The 20232-nt window shown below is 41.3% G+C and overlaps 1 protein-coding gene across 1 annotated transcript in view; it reads left to right on the top strand.

The window, feature by feature from the left end:
* VAT1L (vesicle amine transport 1 like) overlaps positions 1–20232 on the top strand; it is a 56160-nt gene that overhangs the window by 10835 nt on the left and 25093 nt on the right. Inside the window, exons 4-7 of the mRNA XM_064722958.1 lie at positions 9921–10063; positions 12188–12291; positions 13040–13095; positions 14749–14943. Coding sequence (XP_064579028.1) covers positions 9921–10063; positions 12188–12291; positions 13040–13095; positions 14749–14943 — 498 coding nt within the window. The remainder of the gene's footprint in view (positions 1–9920; positions 10064–12187; positions 12292–13039; positions 13096–14748; positions 14944–20232) is intronic.

Genomic DNA, 20232 nt, shown 5'->3' with positions numbered 1-20232 from the left:
GTCCCTTTCGGAACACTCCTGCACATACAGCGTGTGAGTGTACGTGGTGCTTTCACTGTGAAAGATTTTCTTTTCCCCTTCTTGTAGAGGGATTGAGAGCAGTGAAAAATTCTCATGTGAGCCCTGAGGAAAAGGTATAAATTTAAAATTGTAGCCAGTGGTGGCTTCTGCATGTTGTAGTTTGGATCGTTCCTGAGGAGGCATTGTATGGCACAGGCAAAGGGTGAATTTGTGGGAATACCAGGCCACACAGTGAAATAAAGAGCCAGCATTTTGTGCCCTCAGTTCCTTGAAGTATCTTTTAGGAAAAATCTCTTTCTTTTGAAAGTATTTAAGTTTTGTGCAAATCATTGTGATATTGACTGGGGAGTTTGTTTACGTTTGAAATTATGCAGTCCTTTTTCCTAAGACAGATTTTATGAGCTGACACCATTAGCAGACAGCCGCCTTTGAAACTGGAGTATCTTTTCTGTGTTCTTGTTATGCCTTATTTATGCTAAAATAATGTTCTGTTTTCTGCTGAGGTCTGGTGGGCAGCCCCAAACACACCAGCCTTAATTCTGTGCCCTTAGCCCTTCTTTCAGGTTCTCATATAAATGAGGGCTGTAATCAAAGGAATAAATTCATGAGTTCCCTGTACAAGGTATTTTTAGGCAGCCATAATCCCAGTGGCAGTGAAGGGCCTGTCCTGTTGGATGCTGGTGTAAATGAATGGAATTTATAATCGTATTACAAAGCACAGCCCGGCGCAGAGGCTGGGGCTGGCTATTGTTCTGTAGGGTTCAATCTCCTCCTGTGGAATTCAGGGCTGCTAAAGCAACATGAGGCCACACATTCAGGGGAATATTCCACAGCCATCAAAGTCTCAGCTGTAGCTCTAAGGCCATTTGCCCACCTGGCACTGCACAGACCCTGTGTGGGCTGAGCATACAGAATTAGCCCCAAAGCAGTCCCTGCACGTAGCTGTGTGTCTAGAGAAGTTGAACTCCTCCTCCTTTTTCAGATTCCTGTGTTTCTTTCTCTTTCTGATCTCAGTCACCTCTGTTATTTCCTCCTCCTTTTCCTGAAGGGCTGGTGATGCTCTGTCAATGTCAGTTCTCACATCCCTTCTAGTCTAGTGTTCCTGGAAGGAGCTGCTGGCTTCCTTTCTCATCCCAGCTCTTCCAGGGGCAGCTTTTGGCTGGTCCTCTGCTGTGGCTGCTCCAAACCTTCTCTGGGAGAAGCTAAAGGAAGGAGGGGTCGTGCTTGGCTGCCAGGAGAACAAGGAGACATCAGATCCATCACTTGCTAAGCAGTTAAATGAAGCAGAGCTCCCAAGGGAAAGGGCAGACACGCAGGAAGAGCAGCCAGGCTGGCAGTGAGGGATGCAGGGCTGTGCAGGATCCAGGGGGACTGTGAGGAAGAGGAAGGCAGGGCTGGCCAGCCTGCAAGCCAGGGTGCTGATCACTGTCCCAGGGGAGAGATCCTCACACAGCCCTTGTGTATTGTAAGGGAAGAGTATGGAGAGCAGGAACTGGAAATTTTCCCATTGCTTGATAGGTCTTCCAGGTAAAGTATCATTCTGAAGATGTGTGGATTTTTTTTCTTTCTGCTAAGCAGACATAAAGATTTCAGAGGGGTCTGTGTTATTCTAATAATATGTCTGTTAATCCTTTGAAAAATCTGACAGCTTCAGATCGAGCACATCATTCCCACAAAGGTCTTTGTTAATGAACAGAGAACTGGCACTGAAGCTGCTATAAAAGAGTTATTTTTGAGCTGTTGCTTTAATAGATAGAATGCCCTTCCCCACTTTCAGCAAATCTGTCCAGTTGGTTTCTAAATGTCAGAGAAATTCCAGAACACTTTAATGAGACAATAGGCTCCCTGTGGGACTAGAAGTTTCTAATTGTTCATTTCTCATTATGCAAGATCATTATTTTAGCTGCTTCAGGCAGTTTATGAAAAAGAACTTGTTGCTTCGAAAATGTTTGTGAGGTTCTTTGTTCTGGCCACTCAGTCCTCTTTAGGAGGATCCTGCAGCTTTTACAATAAGTGGAGACAGGGAAAATTCTCTAGGACCTTTACCCTTGTGTATTATATCAGTTTATTTATGTGGCCTTCTTTTGTTGATAGATACTTTTGGGAGTGAGGTAACTATAGCAATTGTCTTCCCATCTGTGCCTGGAGTGTGATTAGTAGCTTTAATGTCTGCCAGGATGCTTTGGATAAGTCAGTTTATTTATTCCAGAAGTTCCAGGGGACAGCAGAAGATTAGGGAGAGAGAAAGGAAACATACCAAGATAACCTGGCTTGAAAAAGGTCTCATGTGGTGTTGTGAGGGTCGCCAGGACGGGGTGAGAGATGAGAATTTTACTCCATGTCCTCAGAAGGCTGATGTATATGATATGATATGATATGATATGATATGATATGATATGATATGATATGATATGATATGATATGATATGATATGATATGATAGAAATTATATACTAAAACTATACTAAAGAAAAAGAGAGGATACATCAGAAGGCTAGAAATGAATGAATAATAAAATCTGTGACTGACCAGAGTCCTGACACAGCTGGACTGGGATTGGTCATTAAATCAACACAATTCACATGGAACCAATCAGAGATGCACCTGTTGGTGAGCACCCTCCCTCCAGACCACATTCCAAAGCAATCAAATAATGATTGTTTTCATTTCTTTTCTGAGGTTTCTCAGGAGAAAAATCCTGAACAATCCAGAAAAATCCAGAAGATTTTTCAGAAAAGAGGCTGCTTTGGCCCTCCTGGCTCTTGTTTCCCCCTTGGGGCAGGGGCAGTGAGGAGAGGGTGACTCTCAGCTCCCACCCTGGGCAGGGAAGAGGCTGGGGATGTTTCAGGAGCCTCCTCAGAGAGCACAGAGCAGGCTCACAGTGGCATTCCATGATTCCCTCGGGCTCTGACAAGAGATGAACATGAGTTTTCAAGTCCTGCTGCTGACTCAGATCTAACAAAGTTCCCGTTTGCTCCCCTTTCAGGCCTCTGCTTGGCAGGACGCTAGGAACTTCTGATTAAAGTGTTAAATTGAGTAGCAGGGCAGTTCAGTAATTAACAAAAAATAGAATTGTCTCGTACAAATAGAGTTTAAATGCTTTAAGCTGCAGAAATGTTCAAGTGCCCTTCTGAACTGCTTGCTAAATCAGGGAGAAAGCCAGCTAACACTAAACATCATAAATACACACTAATGCTCAAAATAATGACTTTGCAAGAACATATGACTTTCTGTAGGACATCTATTGGTCTGACTTAACTGAATAACACTGCAATTAATGTTTGACAATGGAAGAGCAGCTCCCTTCACAAACACACTCCCACTTCTCTCTGAAGTGAAGCAAAGTGACAACTGAAGAAATTACCCCAAAAAACCTGAGGAGCAGTGTGCATCCTGCTGGGACTGCTCTGCCCCAAGAGGCAATTAGTTCTTTAAAATAAAGATCTCTAAGTCAATGCATTCAGTGCAAGTCACAGCACAGGTTTGTATGAGATTATAAAGTTTTGCTCACAATTATTTATGTAAACTGTTGAATTAGTATAAATACAGGGCTGTTGTAGTAAAAGAAATTGAAAAAAAACCCACAATGCTTTTCTCCGTGAGCTTCAATAAATCCAGTTCCCATTTCTGTGACATCTACATGGAAAATTAATTCCTCCAGGGCTTTATATTTATGAGAGAGAGCCATTATGTCCATTTGCTTGTTTGTTTGTTCTTCATGTACCTCCTATTCTGACTACTTAGAGCACAAAGCTTTGGTTATTTACCAAGATTTTGTAAACACCAGTCTCATCACTTAACTCCTCAGACTCAAGGCAGAATTATGAGCCAATTCTTTAGCATTTTGATCTTGCAGATGCTAAAAATAATCCACCTTCCATGCAGGAGCATTGACTGCTTCTCCTGAAGCTGCTGTCTGACCTTTCCTTTCAGGCTCAGCAGCAAAGGAAGTGCAAGCAGAGTAAGTTACAGATGCAGCTCTCATGTTTGAATTTGAAGGGTAAATCTGACTTGGCAACAGATTTAGGCCATCCTGGCAGGATTTGTTACTGCTTGGCAGGAACCCTCTTTTTTATTGTGTCTCCCCTGCATAAATTGCAAATATTTGAGGATGTGTTCCCAGCTGAATCACTGAAGTGGTGATATTTTATCTGACAAAGAGCTGGCATTTCTTAGTGAATCCAGTCACCTGCTACCACAGACAGCATATAGGAACCCTTGCAAGAGAATGATCTAATTTCTTTCTGAAAAAAAACACCTCAGTGTTTATCTATTCAGATTCTCTCCACTCTGTCTTACCCAGTGAGAAAACTTTCCAGGCTTTATTCATGGCCAGTTCTTTTAGAGTTAATGTCTCTTTTATTTAATGATGTTATCCATTAATTAAAATTAGGTCCTCTTTCTTCTCGGGGCACTTCTTTTAGATCTTTTTGGTAGGATATATATGTTTATGGCTCCAAGCAGCTCAGCATGAACTCTCTCCTTGGCCTATATTTTCCAGGCTGCAGGCAGGTTTGTTTGCTTATATACTTTTTTTTTGTGAGGTTAGATGTGTGTTTCCTGGGTCATCCTTCAGGCAGATGTGGATGTGTTTCCTGGCTCTGAGCTGGTTGGGAGCACAGCAGCACAAGATGGTAGGAGAGCCAGATCCTTTAAAACAGATCTCACAGCATTCCTGATCCTTTTAAATATTGCATGGGTAGACTGCACTTAGCAGGGAGGAGCACATTAAACATCACTGCTGTGTTTGAGTCAGAGCTCCCTGAATGTGAGGAGTTGGAATTGACTCTTCTCCTGTGCTGGTCCTGGCCAGCCCAGTGTGCCAGGGCATCAACCCAGCCCACCTTGCTGACACCTTCACCTGCTGCCAGGGCTGCACTTGCTGCTTTTATATTAGCAGTTCAGAGCTGTTCTGCACTTGATGAAGAGCTTTCCTCTTGTTTCATCTCCAGCAGCCAAGGAAGGGATAAACCAGCTCACACGCTGTGTCACGCTGTCTGGGCTGCTCCAGGTGCCCAGCTGCTGGAGCCAGGCAGGGCAGTGCAGGCTGAGCTGCTGGAAAAGGCTTTGAGGCCATGGATGTGCTCCCTCAGCAGCCCCAGAGAGTCCTGGTGCCACGGCCCAGCCCATTTCCAGACACTGCCTCAGAGCACAGTCTGCTCATCAAACACAGAACCCAGCCAGCCGTGCACAGAGAGCAATTTCCCTGAGCAGAGCGAGCTGCAGCCTTTGAAAGCCTTTCTGTCTGCCTCTCTCAGCCCTGCACTGCAGAGGCCGTGTCCTGTCCCAGGTCCCAGGCAGTGCTCAGCTCTCCCCGGGCTGCTCTGCCTGGGCAGGTGGAGTTTTGGCAGGGCTTTGCTCCAGGGGCTCCCCTGAGCTGCAGGGGATTTGTGCCCGATGCAGATCCAGCCCTGAGGTTTTGATGCAGCTCAGCTGCACAATTTTGCAGAGGGGTAAGAAAAACACACCCTGCTAATTGTTGCAGAAAATGTTTTGAGGGTGAGAGAGATCATTATCTCAGGGTCACTCTCCCCCTGCCTGCCTCCACTCCAAAACTCATCTGTGCTGTGCTGAGTGCAGCAGATGCTGCCTTATGCTTGCCCAATAATCACATTTTAGTTTGTCCACTCTGCAATGTTCACCCAGTGTTTGGTTTCCAATTTCCCCTGCTGTAATTGGGAAATGACACCTTCAGGAGATGAAGTGTTGTGTATCAGACTCCACCTAACACCAGAGAAGAGCTTTCCTGATGCCACAAGATCAGTAGATGATTTCCCGTGCATTCTCTTTCTGTGTTTGAGTACCTCACCTTCAGGTAGGCTTAGGTGAAATGAAAGAACTTGGATTCTTCTCACATCTAGTTCCAGACAAGTCTCTTGTGCAAGATTAAGTCTTAATGCTCTTTTTAAAAATGCTGTAGCACCTTTAGACTGCAGAAATACGTCACAGAAATGGTAATTCTTTACTGATGCAGTTTTGCAGAGTGGTATCTTTTACATGGGTTATTCTCTCCTGCTCCCAGGCTGCCCTCAGTTTACACAGCAGCAAAAATATGCTTTCTTGAAAGGATTCTTCCCCATCCCTGCTGTAATTCAGTGTGCAGCTGCAGTCAGGCTGGTGGCATTAGATCAGACCCTTTTGGAAAGCCACTTGTACACCTTATTTATATTTCATCCAGCATTATGTTTGTGTTAACAAGGTAATTAGATCAGTAAGTTTCATTCTGTTCATGTTTTCTATATTGACTTTTAAATATCGATGACTTCTTTTCTTTGAAATTGTTGAAATGCACTAAACAGTCTATTTCATTGTTACTGCCTAGAAAACTGCTTTTCCATTCTTTTAGGTGATTATCTTGGTATGAGAAGTTTCCAATCCTGCAGGCTTAGACTTGGGTTTTAAAGCAGTGGAATGTGAAGAATTTTTTTTCCTGGATCTAAAACTACTGTAAGGCTATAAATTTATATTAATTTCTCTAATAATAATATGTGTAGATTAGGTTCAACATACTGGTTTTATGAATTCACAGGGTACCTTGAAAAGGAATCCATCAAGCAGACTGTGAAGCTGGGGAGGCACATCCAGCATTAGCAGACATCCTTCATTCCACAAGCTATTAATTTCTTTAATCCAAGCTATTCAATCCAAGCCATTAATTTCTCTGAGGTTTCACCACATGATGTTCTGCCTCACTGGAAGTGTTCAAAAAAATGTGTGGATGTGGCACTTCAGGATGACTTAGTGATAAAACATGGGGATGGTGCTGAGCTGGTGGCTGGACTTGATGGTCTTGGAGGTCTTTTCCATCCAGAATGATTCTGTGATAAGTAGAATATAAAATATATGAGTATATTAAAGGCGATTAATTCCACTTTAAGGGAATATTGTGTAACCATGTCTATCCCTTCAGTGAATCACCTGATTTATTTTCTGTTCCCAAAGACTGCTAAATTCCATTAAAGGCAACATTAATTGTCCAACTGATAATTATTTTTTGCCATTAAAACTTACTAGTTTTCCTAGGTTCAGAAAGCAAGAATCCGGTCAGTACTTCTGTGTAGAAATTGGTATTGTATATGAAAAAATTAGATATGTGAAGAATATTTTTCAACCTGTGCTTGTGTAATTTAGCATCCTCTTGGAAGTTTTTGGAGTTCATACGCGATTTCTGCTCACATGGTTCTTGCTCCCAAAGCCAGAGAGGCTGGTAGCAGAGTTAATGTGGTTTTGCCTGGGCAGGGAGGAGACAGAAAAGCCTCCTGTCCCTGTTTGCCACAGGGCAGTGGTCAGGATCCAAGTGAGGGGACAGGGCTTCAGCAGCAAAACCCTTTGTGGATGCTTCATTTGTAAATCATGGCTATTCTGAGCACTGGTCTCAGTATTTGCAATTCAAATGTGTAACCTGGTGACTAATCCAGAGGCAGCTGCATGATTTGAGGGATTAGAAAGGAGATTTAAGAGTGACTTGCATGGCCACAGTGCTGTTTTGGAGCTTAGCTGAATTCCACAGAAATTAGGGAGATGGTTGAGTTCATAGGTTGAGTTCAGTTCTCCTGTTTTGATGGGGAAAGTGTGAACAGTCCAATATCAGCCTTTTTTCCTAGATTTCTGATGGAGAGGCTAAAAATACTTTGCACGGAAATAAGTAAGAGTCAACTTCAAATGAAGATTTCAGAAAACTGCAGAAGAGTGTTTTGTGGAATTCCTTCAAGACACTTCACCCAATTATAAAAGAACTGGTCATATGAGTCAGTTGTAGGCTTCAAATACCTACAGAAAGCTGGAAGGTATTCCCAGCTGATCTGGGATTTTAGATAAACTTATCTCTGTGGGGAGGGAGAGGTGTACTGTGGAGTTTGAGTCAGGAGGAAAATAGGGTATTCACATCCCAGTGTTTTTTGTGCATTTCTCCTATTCATCTGACTGTCAGCTTGTTAAATGTTAATCGTCTTCTACAGGATAAAAATCAACATGCTTTCTTCTTGAATGTTTGACCTTTTAAACATTCAGTGGGTTTGATTCAGGATATATTCATTAGCCCTTCTCTTCCCAAGTTAGATTGAAAATGCAGAAAACTAATTAGAGAATAGATCAATAATGTCAGAATTTCATTCAACTACCATGCATTATAAATTACTGATTTATCTAAATCACTGTGGGTGTTGGGTTTCTGCAAGACACAGAAAGTGAGAAAAGAGGACTGCTTATGAAAATTACTAAGAAAAGAACAGCTACAAAATCCCCATTTTTTTTTCTTTTAATTCTATATTTCATTATTTGTGGAGGCTAAAATCTGGGAATGGTTTAGAATGAGATGGTAAGTAATAGAGAAATGAAATCTGAGAACAGTGAAACATTTTCTTCTTGAAAACGTTACATCTTTCAAGATGAGGCCCTTCAGGGCTGGATTTTCCTATGATTTTTGAGAGATTAGGGATTCCAATCCAGGAAAATGATGGATAATTTTAAAAAGAAGAGGTCATTTTTGATTTGGGGTTGGATTTACCATGCTAGGAGTAAGCATCATTACCTGTGAGCCTCTCTGAGCTGCTGGACAAGCTGTTCAATCTGCTGTGGTATTCCATCCCTCATCTGCAAAGCAGGAATGAGAATGATCCCTTCTCTTGCTCTCTTTTCTGTGTCTGTTTGCTGTCTAAAGGATCCCCTAAGCTGTGCCTTGCTGAGCAGGCATTCACTGAGTACCCCAGCAGGAAACCACTCTGAAATTCCTGGGTCCCACCATATAAATAATGACCTTGCCCTCTCTGGTGATGCTCAGCTTGGAGTTGCATTCAGCAGAATGCATGAGGATGCCAAGACCTCCAGGGTATGCAGGGTTAGCTAATTATCCTGCTCTAAATAAAACCCAAGTGCTAATTACTGGGATGTACAACTAATAATCAGGGTTTCTGAGATGTACAACTAATAATCAGGGTTGGAGAGAACAGAAGTGTGTTTGTCCCTGGGTGGTTTTACTAGTCATGCATACAGTTTACAAATGACAATCTTTAGGCTGTAGATGTAAGTAAGAATCTGCTGAATTCCATCTCACAGGTTTTTTAGAATGACAGTGCCATTTTTTTTTAACTTCTGGGTATATCCATGTGACTGTGCTGGCTCCAGTGGAATAAATAATGTTGTTGCAAGAAGAGGTAGAGTGTGGCTACCAAACATCTGGTTTCCTTTTGTTGGTGTTTTAAGAGTAAAAAAACCTAGGGTCATGGTAAGATGACCTTTTAGGATGGTTTTTGAAATCTAGATGGCTCAGCTGTTAAGCTTCCCTTCTCTCAACCTCATGAAATTAGAAGTTAAAATTCAATAAAGGCCTTCTGGGGCCCAAAACTGGAAACTCAAAGTACAGACATCAGATTGCACAAATTCTTCAATGCCCCAAGTGCTGCCTAAAGGCTGGCATAGCACCTGATGGACCCCACTGGGCTCCTGCCCGGACCAGGAGGAAGAATGATTTTTGTATACATGCTCTAGGCTGTTCTATCCCTTTTGCTGTTGATCAGTTTATTCTGGGGCCCTGCCTAAGCAGACCTCTCTTAGTGTGACTGGGGGCTATTCCTGCATTTTGAATAATCAGTGTTATCAATAAGAGGTAAAGCAGATTTTCTTTATTATGCAGGACTTGTTACAGCAACTTGCTGTCTCCCACTGAGACCATAAGGAGACATGATCCTACTGTATTAGGACTGCTTTGTCTTCAGAATATTCTTGTGATTTAGGTGTCTTCTTTCCTGTGGCTGAACTGCATTTCAGTGGAAAGAAACGAGTTTGGGAAGTGCTTGCACATGCTTGGTCTCAGGTTTTGCTGTGTCAGGAGTGAATGGGCAGCTGCAAACTCTGTCAACCAATTTCCATGCCAGTGAACTAACATAATAATGTGTTTGCAGGGTCAAGCTGTTGCTCAGCTCTGTTCAACCATTCCCAATGTTACTGTTTTTGGAACAGCTTCATCTTTCAAACATGAAGCAATCAAAAACTCGGTAACTCACCTGTTTGACAGGAACGCAGACTATGTCCAAGAAGTAAAAAGGTAATCTTGTGTTTTCCTCAGTCAGGTCTGTATGGTATCTGGTAAAATACTCTGAAAGGCACCAGGCTGATCATATTTATGGGAAGAGACTGCATTTGTGAGTTTGGGAGCTGTAGTTTTTTCCAGTTATTTCATCTGTTCACTAGGGACAGGATAGTAAGCATCTCCCTGTGTCTTGAGGAGCAACATGAAATTTTTCAATCTCTGTCCCTATTTGGACATCTGATGTGAGCAAAGTAAATTAAGTGTAAGAAACTTAAAGGTCTTAACAGAAGGATCCTTTACCTTCATTTGCATATGTACTTGCTCACTCCAATGCACCAAATAAAATATTTTCAGTGAATTTGTAAGGTATCCAGGTTTTGGAGTTCTCTGGTGTGCTTTTATCTGCCTGGGTTTTTATCCTCTGCCAGGGATTGATATCAGAGCACATGATGTCTGTTTTAATTTCAGATCCTTAGATTTTGTTTGTTTGCATTCAGATTAAAATCATCCTGTTGCCTTTTGAAGTCATGGTGTGTGTTTCTGTTTATGTGCTTTCAAACACTTTATTTTTCACTTTGTCTGACTGTTGATACTGGTGTTGGTGGAGGTGGCAGAACTTCTCTCTGGGCTGTTAGCACTGCAGGCTGTATTGCAGGAGAAATCAGGGTGGGTACAAGAGATAAAAACCATGGGTGTAACAAGGTTAGATTAAACAAGGTGATGTTAGTTTGTGCTCTTTCCTGGCACAGAGGTGTTTAATATCAGCTCAGTGAGAAGTCCTGATTGCAAGGCAGAAGTGGCACCCTGTAGAATGTGCCAGTACCCTGATTTGTTACTCAGATCCTTCAATTTTCCCTTTGCATTGAGAAGATTTTTAATAAACCTACAGCAGTAATTCTGAGAATGCTGCTGTGACAAATTGTCTCTTGGCAGTGGCAAATATCTTGGTTTGATGGATATTAGCTGTGTGCTGTGTCCTCCTTTAAGTGTTCACTTCTTAAAAGTCTGTGAGCAGAAGAGGATGGAGCTGTGATGGAGAAAGGACAGTGGTAGGAACCTGCTTTATTTCAGGCTACTGGGGCATTCAGAAGGGAGAAAACTCAAAAAACAGAACAAAACCAAAGCAACCACCAAATACTCTAAGAAAAAAAACCCAAAAAAATCCTTAAGAGATGTTATGAATGTGGAAATATTCGTAGGGATGAGGAGTCAATTCAACCAGGGAAGCCACCAAAAGCTGTTTCATTGTAAAACGTTTATTCCTTTACAGTGGAGGCTCATCCAGTGGCCTGAATAGAAGCAATTTATTGTCCCAAATGTGGCAGCAGTACCAGGGAGTGAAGTTGCCTGGTTTTGCTGCTGTTTGTAACCAGTGGATGCCTGGGTCTCACCTTTGTGTTGTGAGGAAGCTGAAATATGCATTACAAGCCTAAATCGGGATATTCAATATATTTTTTTTCTTCTTTAGCATCATATTGACACTGCATTGACTAAGCTGTTGGAAAGTTATAAATATACAGACTGTTTATTGAAACAGTACAAAATGGCCTGATTGTAACACTTGGGCTGGATTTCTAGTTCTTGGAGACTTCTCTTTATGCTTGATTTAAGTCTTAGCTGATATCTAGTTGATAAAATATCCAAAGAAGAAGAAGACTCTTATATAAAAGTTACAAAGTTACTCATAAAGCAAATAACTTTATGAGTAACTTTGTATGAAAAGAAATTAGGATAAGATCTGTTTCCTTACAAATTTAGAAAAATAATATTATATGTGATTAAGAAAATTATCCTTTTTTTCTCCTCTATTCACAAAACGAGCATTCTCTGATATTTCATTCAGTTAAAAATCTTTTTATCTGTTGCCTGTCTTTTGATAATATAATTTTACTGAAAGCTCTGAAAAATAGGGAGAAAGATGGTTTCCCCCTCTTTAATGCCTAAGTTGGCTAGCCTGAAAAACTTGCACTGTGCCACTGAATGAGTCTCAAATGTATTTTGATGAGGGTGAAGTTTTCACAGTCAAAGCCTCAGCTTAGAGTATTTTCTGTACCTGGAAAGTGTCAGCATTTTGTTAACAACCAGCCTGAGCAGCCCTGTGTATCTTACTGCAAAGTAAGAGATTTTTCCTTGTTTTAGAATCTCAGCAGATGGAGTAGATATTGTTTTGGACTGTCTTTGTGGAGAAAATACTGGGAAAGGCCTCAGTCTTCTCAAACCACTTGGGACTTACATTTTATATGGTGAGTGGAAGAAAAGCAGGTACACATTTCAAAACTAAAGCTTTGCAGAGCTTAAAAGCATCCCTACCCCATCTTCCAGAGCTGGTGCTTGACATGCTGTGCTTGCTCAGTTTGATCATTTCCAATCAAGAGTTTTAGTGAAGCTGAACATGGACTAAATTATTGATAAATTAATGGTAATACAAAAAAAAATTAAAATAATATTTAGAAAAATAAATCCAAAATTGAAAGTGAACCTACAGTACAGATGGTTAAGCATCATTGGGTGATACAGTAGAAGGATGGGAGAAAGGTTGGGTCTCTCATTCTGGCCAAGGAAAATTCAGTGCAGTTTTTGTGAGAGAGAAGCTTGAAGGACAATTTCAGGAAGAATGCTGTTGGGAAGGGATGAAGCTGAAGGGATTGCTGTATTTATGGGAAGGGATGAAGCTGAAGGGATTGCTGTGTTTATGTTTATGCTCACAATCCATGAGCAGTGCTGTATTTATGGGAAGATGCCCAGCAGAACCTGACCTGTTCCCAGTTTGATAGATTGTCAGTGTCAGCTCAGAATTCTTCAAAGCCTGGAGGGCTTTGTTGCCTTGGCCTCTTTGTTGTTTTTTATTCTCAAAATATTTCTACTAATCTCATTTAAACCTGGGCATGTTTTTTTCTTAAATATGAATCATAGAGATGATTTTACATGTACTAAATGGTCTGCTGTAGCTTGTAATAATAACTTATGTGTGAATGTGCTCATCTTTTACAGGTTCATCTAACATGGTTACTGGGGAGACAAAAAGCTTCTTCAGTTTTGCAAAATCAGTAAGTGTCTCTGTGATGATGCTCTTTCCTCTAACTTTGGTCTTTTCTGTGGCATTTTCATCTTCGTCATTTTCATTTATCTCTGCTGAGTTGTTCTTCTGATGTTGTGGTTTTTTGCCATGTTTCCTTCTGGCAGCACAGCTGGACCAGAACTGGATCTGTGTGCATTTCACATTGCCACTGAAATTGTCTGTGAGACACAGATCTCTTACACAGCTAAGTTTAGACTGCACTATTTATTTACTTGTGGCAAAATATCACATCCATGGGTATGATTAACTGTACCCTGAAGGTTCCTTGTATCTGAAAACACTGTCAGGACCATGCAGTGAATTAAAGGAGATGTACCTCTTAATGGGCCTGTGCCCAGTCAATTCCAGAAGTTTGTTTCATACAGAAAAGTATTTTTCAGTTCTCCATGTTGAAGGGACATCAAAGACATGATGATGTGGCATTTGTTTCCTAATTGATGATGTCAGTAAATTCAAAGTTCAATTTTTTTTTTTCGTCAGCTTACTACAACAACAGAAATCTTTGCAGAAATCCTAGAGATCAAGAGCAGGACAAATAAATCATATAAACTGCCAGCAAGAAACAAGTTAACCAGGAGTGAAAGCAATTCCTTCATCCAGGAAAAACATAGGGAAAAGTCTTTTCTGAACATCTGTCCTATGATCTTTTTGCCAAAATCTCATTTAGAGCTTCCAGCAACGCCCCCTTCCCAGGAGGAATTGCCTGCAAAAGTCTCTGTGTAGCTGAAAACAAGAGAAGTCAGAGCAAGGAGCTGTTCTGTGCCTCCTACATTGTCTTAATGGTTGTAGTGGGAGGATCCCTGTCACTGTCACACACTTGTGACCAAAAACAAGATAATCATTGCTACGCAGCCTTTTAACTGGGAATGTAAGAATATCCAGATGCATTTAATGTGTAGGGTAGGTTCGCCCATTGAAATGAATTTCAGTTGAAGTGTTTTTCAGATAGTATTGGTATTTATTGACAGAATAAATATGAATAAATTGAAGGAATAAAAAAGCCATACAAATTTGGTATACAATTACAGCCAGTTTCTTTATGTAATTATGTTGCAAAATGAACTCATAAAAATTGTATGAAAATTCTAATTAAAAATTTACCCATTCAAATGAAATTTGCAGGGAAGTGGCATCTCTCACTCTCAATGATGCTCTTGGGCTAAATGAAATAAAATCCTTTCATCAGATACTGTGAGGTATGCCCAAGTGTCATAAACATAATAATGGATGTGAAGCTGATAGGCAGTGCCTGGCTCCCTTGGTTGTGAGCAGTCATGGCCAGGAGTTGCCATGAACATCTGGGCACTCCAGGGGCTGTCTGGGGAGAGCAGAAGGGGGAAGGAAATCCAAATTCCTTGCTGCCAGACCCTCCTACAAACCCAGATGTGTTCCCATCCCTCTCACACCCTGAGCTCCTCCAGCACCAGTTTGTGTTTTATTCCTGCTTGTCAGTCAGCTGCACCCTCCCTTTCCTCATCCTTAAATCAAACCCTTGCTGCTCCTCCTGGCTGCTGCTTCGTGAGTCATTTACCACATCTGCACAGGCAGCCTGCCTGTGAACTTCCCTGCACAATTCTAGAAAAATGTTTTTCTAACCATGCTGTTGTTTATTGGTTTCCAGTGGTGGCAGGTTGAGAAAGTAAATCCCATCAAGCTGTATGAGGAGAACAAAGTCATTGCTGGGTTTTCCCTGTTGAATCTACTCTTCAAACAGAATCGAGGTGGCCTGGTCAAGGGTGTGATGGACAAACTCCTAAATCTATATAACAGTAAGAAGATCAAGCCTGTGGTTGATTCATTATGGGCTTTGGAAGAGGTAGGAGTCCTCGTTTTGAAATTTCTGAAAAATAATCACTTTTAGAGGTAAAATCATATTTAAACATGTTTTCTAGTTATTAATGTCTTCTGCTTTTCGGTTTGTGCCTAAGTTGCCTCTAGAGCCCCTGCTATTTGTAAGATCCAAGATCCAGAGTTACCCAGATATTTCTCTACTAAGTATATATTTATTGAAAATGCTAATAATAAATGTGTTTTTTCAGCCTTAGAAAACCTTCTTTTTCCTAAGGGAATGAAGCACGTGACTAACAAGTGCAGAGTGAAACGCAAACAGTGGAATTGAAAACAAGTTAGATTTTTTTCCCTCAGAATGCATTTTAATACAGAAGCTTTAGTTTCAGTGCCACAGTTGTGCTAGCAAACCTTGGAAGTTTGCAGGTTTTCTGGCAGTTATTGAAAATGTGTCAAAGACAAATCAGAACTCACTTTAAGTGTAAGTTGCAACTGTGGACTGTGGATTTCTTATGGTTCTTTTTTAAATTCCTCTAGTTGCTCAGCTCTCCTTAAGGACATGCAAAGAAAGCAAGCAGCTGCCAGCCTGGGCAGTTCCAAACCCCTTGACAAAACTATAACATTTATAGTTATGCTGGTGAAGGAAGAGAAGTATTTTTGGAGGTGTGAACAGAAATTAGCATATGAAGAAACAGCACAATTATAGAGCAGCAGCAGGTTAATACTCATGGTTTCTGTGTCTGTGGGGTGCACTGAGCCTGGCACATCGCTTGGGCTGTGTCTGTGATGGCTCTGCTGAGTGGGGTTGTGTCTGTAGTGTTGGATTTCACTGCTCTGAGGGTGCTGCAACAAAACCCTGTCTGTGGTGGAGCACAGTAGGAGGTGTTACCATGAGGGAATAGTAACCACCAGCAGGCTCAGTCCATGAGCAGAGCTGTGTTTTACCGAGATTGTGGCTGTGTTTTAGGGATTGTGAGCTGTTTTCTGAGCCCAGCATGTCCTGTGCTGTCCCTGCAAGTGCCCCAGTGCATCCCAAGGTGCCTCTTCATGTGGCAGAGCTGCAAAGGGCCCAGCCCCTGTGGTGACAACTTCCCCAGGAGCCTTCTTTTCCTCTGAAAGGTCTGCCTGGGGCCACAGTGTCACAGGAGCACCCAGGGACAGCTGGGGACACTGAGGGCTCTCCTTGGCACCCACCTGCTCCAGGAATGGCAGATGATGTGATGAAGAGCAGCTGCTCGGGCAAGACCAAATCTCTGCTGCTGCCTGAAAGGGAGAGCCCTTTGCAGAGCAGTGTGAACCAGAAAGGGGATCAGATTTATGGGTTTGATGTATCTTTTTGAACTTAATTATTAAGTAAGCTTATGAAGGAGCTTAAAAATGTAAGTGGCACAGGTCTCTAGACAGGCATTCTGCAATTTCTTTGTTCATGTAAAATACATACTTTTCATGTACTGGTGAGTAAGAGAAGGATAATTAAAATAGTAACAATAGCTTAAGCAATACTTGATTGAGGACATGCCATAACATGAAAAATTACACGTGGCAGGCTGATCTCAATAGTCAGCATGATGGGAATTTGTTGGGAGATTTCTGTTTGATAACATTTCATCTAACATTTGGCAGTAGCATGCTCCATCCCCACCAGTAGATTGTGATATGTGTAAATACATCTGTTGTAAAGCACAGTCTGAAACTCCAGCTCATTTGTCACACCTGCTGGCTTTCCATGAGCTGTCTGGAATTGGCAGAGGAACTGTCTGGCTGTACCTTAAGGGTTATGGTAGTGCAAGAGTTGTTTATTTGATTGCAAAGTATTACTGAAATATTACTCATCCAGGGCATTATCATTGTTGGGGTATATTTTTGTGGTCATGAAAATAATGTAGGGCTGACTCTCAAGTTGATATGATACACAGAGAGCGTGTCATAGCTGAGGACTAAATGGAACTAGACTGAAGAAAGGTGCATTTCTGTTCTGTTTTGGTAGGTTTTCATTTTTAATTCCAGAGCTTGAACATCTCCTTTCAGAGGTGGACATTTGATTGTTTTTCACTTCTTGTTGGGTAAGCTTGATGAGCTCCAAAGGTCCACTTTCATTTGCCCTCTCCCAGTATGGTTTATTAGAGACTAAACCAACATATGACCAACTTTTACCAAATTTCCTAAGGAAACTGCCTGACCCATTAGAGCACTGAGAATGTGCATTAACTAGAGAGTGGCAGAAAGGGGGACTCCCTACATGGCATTTCAAAATGAATGTCTGATTAATATTCTGTGGAGGAATATTGCCTTTTCCAGAGCCTTGTGGGGGAATTAATGTGTCCCCTGTCTAGCAATTCCACCCTAGAGGTTAACTTGAATCCAGTCAGAGACATTCAAAATGAAAATATTGTAAGGAAAATTCCCAAAGGAGCCTTCAGCATGGGACACCTTTCCAAATGTTTCATTTTAAATACCTGAATGTACCATCACATGCATAATAGGTTTGATCTCTGTATGAAAGGCACATCCCCAGCACATCCTTTCAGTTCTCTGTATTCACTCTGCATCTGCATTTGTTTTCATGTATTCCTTTGTGAAAATATCAATTCACAAATTAATGCAGACTCTCTAAAGCCAATGTGGCAGACACCTGGTTTTGTTCCAGAGCTATATCTCAGTACAAATGCTGCTCTTTTCAGTCCTGTATCAGTTTCCATCCATGTATCAGAGCAGAGGACAATGAGTTATATGCACAGGGGTGTTCCCCTTTGCTGCTCAAGGCTGGTTTCCTTGCATGATGACCCCAAAACTGAGAGCTTTATGTTCCAGTGCATGAGAACAGCCAGAGACAGGCTTTGTGTCAGGTTACATCGGTCTTCATGAAGTGTAAAAAAAATACTGCATTCTTCTAAAAGCCTGGTACGGTTCCTTGAACAGCATTTATTTCTTAATAATTTCTGCAGGAGGACACAGTTTGAATTTTAAAGAATATACTGATGAGAGAATATTGTAATGGCAATTTCAAGTGGCAATAATCAGAACTTAGAGAAAGTTATTAGATTCCCATTTGCTTTTTAAGCAGTCTGTGTTAATGATGTCCAGTTGATTGTCAAATTATTTTATAGCTAGAACAGCTCAGAAATTATTAGATGGACTTAATTTGATGCTGTTCCTGTTGAACCATGAAGGTTTGCCTGAGTGTCCATGAGATCATTCTCATTAGGATATAAACCCTTCAGTGTTGGGTTTCTGTGCTTTAGGGCTGCATCCAAAGGCCACAAAGTCTGCGGGAGGATTCCTGGTTGCAGTGGCCTTTGCTTTAGGATGAGCATTGCCCTCCCTCTGCAGTGCTTGAACAAATTTGCCACCTGACAGAGAAGAGGAACTGAGAAGTGGCTCAGTTTTCTTCAGATTACTGCTGACACAAGGGAGCTCTGGATCCAGACTCTTGACTGCTGCTGTGGAGCAAAACTATTTGTATTGCTGTGTTAGCTGCTGCTGTTTGTTTGGGAAGGGTAATTTTAATCTCAAACTTACATCCATAAATCCCAGTAAAGCCAAGCCTTCTCTCAAGTAGGCAATTAGAACCACTTTATTGTGGAAAAGTAAGAAGGATTTAACTAAAAGTGACAGTAACAAAATCCACAGATACTTTAAAATGGAAATACAACTTGGGAATTGCTCATCATGAGATGAATGAAGTCATACAATAAATTAGCTGCTGGTGAGATATCTTGCTGCTTTGTAACTATTTGTTTATGCATTCAAGTGTTTAAAACATGAGATGATTTGTAGTGGCACATGCTTAAAATGCTGCTCTGTAGTAAAAAGCTGATTGTCTGGTAGGATTGCATTTCATTACAAATAGAGTTTAAAACAGAATTTGTATTCAGTGAATATTTTTTGATCTTTCTAGTTGTTTCTTGGTTAGTGCCTGTTTACCACTCGTCTTCACTCAGATGAATTTGTACTGTGCATTTATGCATTAGCATTCTCCTGAGGGTCTGGGAGTCTTTGGCTTTACACAGTAGTCAATTAGCAAGCAGGATGAAAACTGGCAGTTCTCAAAAAAATCTAGTGTGTTGAATAAAAACATGCATGTTGCACTTTTCTATTGAAATTCTGAGGTTTTCATCTCTTTAGAGTTGCAAAAGAAAATTTATGTTCAAGGTAGATTGACACAGAAGTTATGTATGCCTTTTTGGTGATTTACAGCAGTCAAATTTAGCACTGAGCATGTGTAAAACAAACCTCACAAATTCTTGCACAGGAACTGCCAGTCATGGTCAAAGTCATCAAAATATCTGGGGCACCTTTCCCTTTACCTGAAGCTGCTTGTTTCAGAAGGGACTCTCAGCAGTCAGAAAGTTTTCAGACTTGGGCATTTTGATCCATGTGGGTGAGGAGTGAGAGTATGGAGAAACATCCTGCCCACAGGTGTGTGCCAAAGGATTCTCTGCATTCCTCTCTCTCAGAGGGTTTGAGGCAGTGCCTGCTATGGAACAACGATGGCACCACAGGCTCCTACTGCCTTAGGGTCAGCAAGAGTGATGAGACACTGACACCTGTGCAATAGAGCTGTTATTTACTCTTAAAAACTAAGAGGGCAATGTGATCATGCCCTGGTGCAAAGTGTGCACGTCACCAGGTGTCACTGGTTTGCAGTGATAATACAATAATGCCTTTAATAATGCCTTTAGCAGCACCTCACTTAGTGAACAGTTGTGCCAAAACCATAGCCCAGACCCAGGAGTACACCATGGCCCTCAGCTGTGATCAAAATCAGTGGATATTACAGATCATGATATGACTATCAGAGTGCTCTAGTGACTGTGTCTTGTGGTCAGTACATAGAATATTTTTAACTGGAAAGAGCCCTGCACCGTAATTTAGTTTGTAATGAACACTGCACTGAGTCACTGGGGTTTTTTTGGCTGAATAATTATGAGAGATCTCCCTGTGAGGTTTGTATTATTTTTCCTTTGTGTGCAAATAACACTGATAGATAATGCAGAGAACAGCTACATGTGAGAACAGCAACATATGAGAAAATGTGCCTTTTAAAGGAATTACTGTATCAGTAGGTCTGGCTGTAAATACAGTGATTATCTAGGTGAGATTTCCTGCTCTTGAGGCTTTTCTCTGGTAGTTTGCTAAGGAAACCCAAGCTGTGTTTAAGAACCTGAAGCTAAAGGAGTGCAGCTGATCGCATTCCAGTGACATTATAGAATACCTGCTGGTACAAAAATTTCCTGTAAAAGGCACATTTTGTCATAGGTAGTTCTCACACTCTGTTCTCTTCATTAACTATCAGTGTTGTTAGCAGGCAAAGGCA

This window comes from Zonotrichia leucophrys, chromosome 11 (genome assembly GCF_028769735.1).
Source record: "Zonotrichia leucophrys gambelii isolate GWCS_2022_RI chromosome 11, RI_Zleu_2.0, whole genome shotgun sequence".
Lineage (NCBI taxonomy): Eukaryota > Metazoa > Chordata > Aves > Passeriformes > Passerellidae > Zonotrichia > Zonotrichia leucophrys.
This window is presented reverse-complemented; position numbering and strand designations above follow the sequence as displayed.